We start from the raw sequence: 4,667 nt of genomic DNA, 5'->3' as shown, positions 1-4,667 counted from the left end.
GTTAAAGTTCAGACTATACAGACACTGACTGATGACATGCCAATAATGGCGTGCGTAATAGGCATTATTAAAAGATGCGCCTCTTTCACTTGTATATTCGTGCGGTGTTTTAAATTAACTTTCAGAAAAACGAATGTTCTGTAGCTTTTATTCGAAATATATATATCTATATCTATATATCTATCTATCTATATATATATATATATATATATATATACATATACGCGAACATGCTGAGAAATGTCAAACTTAGTAAAAGGATGAACATATTACTGTTATTACTTCGATTAACGTTTGTCAACAGCATTTTTAATCAATTTGAGTTGTCTTACCGGTACGAACGTCCCTCGCAGTGTTTCGTATCCCTTTGTGGTATGATACCCATTTGCTGTTCTTTCTAACGTGTATCCTGAAAACCGCTCTATACGACTTAAAAACGCCCTCCAACCCTGTTTCACTCCAGTCCATAATGCCTGGCTTTCACGCGTGTGCACTTGGAGAAACATACCCCCTTGTTTATCCTCAACAACTGCTAAATAATGCATAACACAGCACAACTGGTCGGTTTAAATAAACCCTGAATTGAACAGGAAAATAATATGCAGACTGAGTGTGCATGCAAAAACATGTTTGTGTCAAATTGTGATTTTATTTTATTGCATTTGATAGCAGTAATAATAATGCGCTGCAGAAGAATTAGAGACCATGTGTGTGGTTTCTGAGAGGTTTCCAAACGCCTAAATAGTTGTGATGTGATCAACATGTTGCAAAGTGGAAGGTTTGCAGGGTGGATTGTCTGCTTATGGTCACTCACACTCTGGCTCCTTGGTTTGGAGAGCGTCTGGTGCGCAGTCTTGCTCTGGCGCTCTCGTCTCAACTGCTGCTACCTCACTACCTCAAAGATCAGCGCTCTTTGGTTGCTAGAAGTGTCTGTCAAACCCCAGGCAAAAATGTAATATACAGGGAAAGTCGAGGCTATATTTCGATGTCGGTGGGCGGGCTCTAAATGAAGGGAATAATCAGTCAGCCAGCCCAAGGAGCCACCTCAAAGCATATCAGGTTTCCTTGAATGACAGCGTAACCATGGCAAATAATTTGACTAAAACTATTGTCTTATCCTCATCATCCCCGGGTCAGATAACCAACCAATCACAGTTCACATAATCGCTTTTCTTGCCAGCTTAGAATAATATTATTAAAACAAGAGAGCGAGGTCCTTCTTCGGGAGTGCGTTATGCTGAAACGACATAGAAGAGGTGGCGAGAGACTCGCGCAGGAGGAACAACTTTCTCTCGTGTGCTTTAGATGGATATACGGTGTATTATGCTTGCTTGAACGGATCTAAAGTTTTGTGCCTCTCTACGCCCGGAGTGGGATTTGATTTCGACTACTCAAGAAGTCGTTCTAAATTTCTGTCTCCCAGGGGTTTACTTAAAATCTGTTGAAGAACTGTCACCGTCATCGTCAAAACAGACACAAGTACAAAAAGTGAACGTTTATTCGTGACAAACCATGTCTATGCTTCCAACATTCGGCTTTACGCAAGAGCAAGTGGCGTGCGTCTGCGAGGTCCTCCAGCAGGGAGGAAACATTGAACGTCTCGGGCGCTTCTTGTGGTCTCTGCCGGCTTGTGAACATCTCCACAAGAACGAGAGTGTGCTCAAAGCAAAAGCTGTGGTCGCTTTTCATCGGGGAAATTTCAGAGAGCTTTATAAGATTCTGGAGAGCCACCAGTTCTCTCCGCACAACCATCCGAAGTTGCAGCAGCTGTGGCTCAAAGCGCATTATATCGAGGCTGAGAAGCTCCGGGGCCGCCCTCTTGGGGCTGTTGGGAAGTACCGCGTCCGAAGAAAGTTTCCGCTACCCCGCTCCATTTGGGACGGCGAGGAGACAAGTTACTGCTTTAAAGAAAAGAGCAGAAGCGTGCTGCGGGAATGGTACACCCATAACCCATACCCTTCCCCGCGGGAGAAGAGGGAACTAGCAGAGGCAACGGGGCTAACAACAACACAAGTCAGTAACTGGTTTAAAAACAGACGTCAACGCGACCGAGCGGCGGAAGCTAAGGAAAGGTACGGGTCTAGTACGTTAATAACTAATCTGTAGCTTAAAATTGTTTCGATTACGTGTTTAAAAGTAGTTAGAACACTTTATTTATATGGAATGCATTCATTCATGCCGTGGAATGTGCATTAAGTGAGCGGTCAGTATAACCAATCTTAAAAGAAACTTGCGTAAAAGAAAACTCCTTTAGATGGATGGCTAGAAATGTCATAATTTCTCCAGTTCTGTAAATGTCGTTTTATATGTATGCATGTTATTTTTTTTTAAATACGCATACTTTTCTAAAACGGAGTAGTTTTTATATACTTTTCTAAAAATGTCATAAAGCGTGCTGTGTGTATTATAGTGTAATATAATGTACTATAACTTTAGAGGAATTAGCCCATTGATAATTAATAGGAGAGTTTTTGGAATTATAAGAGTTCTATGTACGTATATTCTTGTTTAGAATGTGTGCAGTTGCATACTCCTTAAACGGGTGTCTTGTTTCACCCGCGGGCGAGGTAGTCAAGTTGAAACCACAGTGTAAACCATTAAACTAGCTCGTACGTTTTCCGATACTTAATTAATACTTTATGAAAGAACCTTTATTTGACGTGTTCTGATTGAGAATTTAGATAAATCAGTAGGTGACACTTTTCTTAGCCCAGGCGATTTATTTCCAAACCATGTTAATAATTAGGGCCTACACAAATCATGTTTGCCTGCATTTGCTCGCTAATATACTTGAATGTAAATTATTAAAATCGACACAAATTAAGAAGTGCAGTAGGACGAATGATTGAGACAGACACAAATGTACACACATCGTTGATAGCTGTGTATGCTTTATATTTGTATGTTGCGTCTGTTAGTCTGACCGATTCATGGGTACAGACATACTTTTTTATTGTTTAATTTAATTTAAAAATTTACTTTTATAGTATTTTCTAACAAAGTATTTATAATAAAAACATTTAACATCTACAGACCCAACACGTTGTCTTCGAATGATAGCCTAATAATATTAATGTTGTAAATAATATTAATTATAATATTAATGTTGTTGTGTATATAGCCTACATTTAAAATATACGAATAATATTCAAAACTTTATTGTTGTTGTTGTTGTTATTGTTGTTGTTTTGTTAATTATTATTGTTATTGGCAGAAGAATGGGTTTTATATGTCAGTATGTATTTATTTAGTTAGTTGTTTAGTTTATTAGATGTTCATGTAATGTCAGACATGATTTTAAGGCAGAATTTTAATTATAGCCTCTGCACTAATAGTTTTGAATAACAAAGTTGTCGGATGTTGTTCTAACCCTAACTCTAAATTATAATTTTCACAGGGAGAATAATGAGAACTCGAACACAAACAGTCACAACCCATTAACGTCTTCCATGAATGGAAATAAGACTATTTTAGGAAGCTCGGACGACGACAAAACGCCGTCTGGTACCCCAGATCACACCTCGTCAAGCCCGGCCTTGCTGCTCACGTCAAACTCCGGGCTTCAGTCCCTTCACGGCCTCGCACCTCCACCCGGTCCCAGCGCCATCCCAGTGCCTAGTGCAGATTCCGTGCATCACCACCATTCATTACACGACACTATACTGAACCCTATGTCATCAAACTTGGTCGACCTTGGCTCTTAAACATGTGGACCCTTTCCAAAGGACGCTTGTACATGAACGTTTAGAGTAAAACATCTCCAGACACTTATAAAACAAAAACAAATGAGACATGGAACAGACAAAGAGAGTTGTGGATGTTTGTCGGCTGACCTACTCGCAAAGCTGATATGGAGGGCCTTGATAGAGGTATTTTTCTAGAATGTAATGCCATGACCTATTGTTAATAAACATGCTAATAAACGTCTTAATTGTTGATATCAACATTATTTGATATCGTTATTATTTTAGATTGCAATTGACCCAGGACTTTTCAGTCGCATATTCCGTTTGTTTACATTTAATCTTTAAAAAAGGCCATACATCGTTTGATTTTTAATGGGGTTTCGTTTAATGCAATGTTTTAATATCAACCCAGCATTTTTTGAAGGACTATGGGGCATCTCTTCATTTTCATTTGTATTTTACTTTTGGAAAGCGACTGCATGTAACCGTTGGGATCAATAAACAATAAACTCCAATCTCATCATAGTTTCATATACCCTTAACAATAAAATAAGATGCATATACTGAGCAAAGAAAATGTTTGAATGGTTTTGTTGTGCATGCTATGCAATGGTTTGCTGAGCAGGTGTCCTGATTTGATCGTAGGAGACCCTGTTTACTAAAATAACATGCATCTGGTCACGTGGTCGAACAAAAAAATAGTTTCACATTGCAGTGAACATGTGATCTTTGATTTAATCAAAAATTAAGCGTTTAGAAATTATAGCTTTTGGACAGTGCATGATGTGGTCCATTTTACCGGAGGTAACGGTGGTAAAGTATTTGACACTGCACTGACAGTAGTAGCCCATAAAAATGGAAATATGTATTTACCAAATGCTTAGTTTGTTATGCCCAATTTTCAACCACAAACACAAGCGATGCCAGTGTCGCAGTTTTTTTTAATGTTCAGAAACTTCATAGTGTATCTGTCATGATAAT

At 38.8% G+C, this 4,667-nt stretch overlaps 1 protein-coding gene across 1 annotated transcript; it reads left to right on the top strand.

Moving 5' to 3' along the window:
* Nucleotides 1–1,146: 1,146 nt before the first annotated feature.
* On the top strand, nt 1,147–4,444 carry six2a (SIX homeobox 2a). Its single transcript, XM_051126345.1, has 2 exons — nt 1,147–2,072; nt 3,398–4,444. The coding sequence occupies exons 1-2, from the start codon at nt 1,513–1,515 to the stop codon at nt 3,702–3,704; spliced, it is 867 nt and encodes a 288-aa protein (XP_050982302.1). The 5' UTR covers nt 1,147–1,512; the 3' UTR covers nt 3,705–4,444.
* The last annotated feature ends 223 nt before the right edge of the window (nt 4,445–4,667 follow it).

The sequence above is a fragment of the Labeo rohita genome, chromosome 13 (assembly GCF_022985175.1).
Source record: "Labeo rohita strain BAU-BD-2019 chromosome 13, IGBB_LRoh.1.0, whole genome shotgun sequence".
NCBI lineage: Eukaryota > Metazoa > Chordata > Actinopteri > Cypriniformes > Cyprinidae > Labeo > Labeo rohita.
Note: the sequence above shows the minus strand (reverse complement) of the source record. Positions and strands in the feature narration are given on the sequence as shown.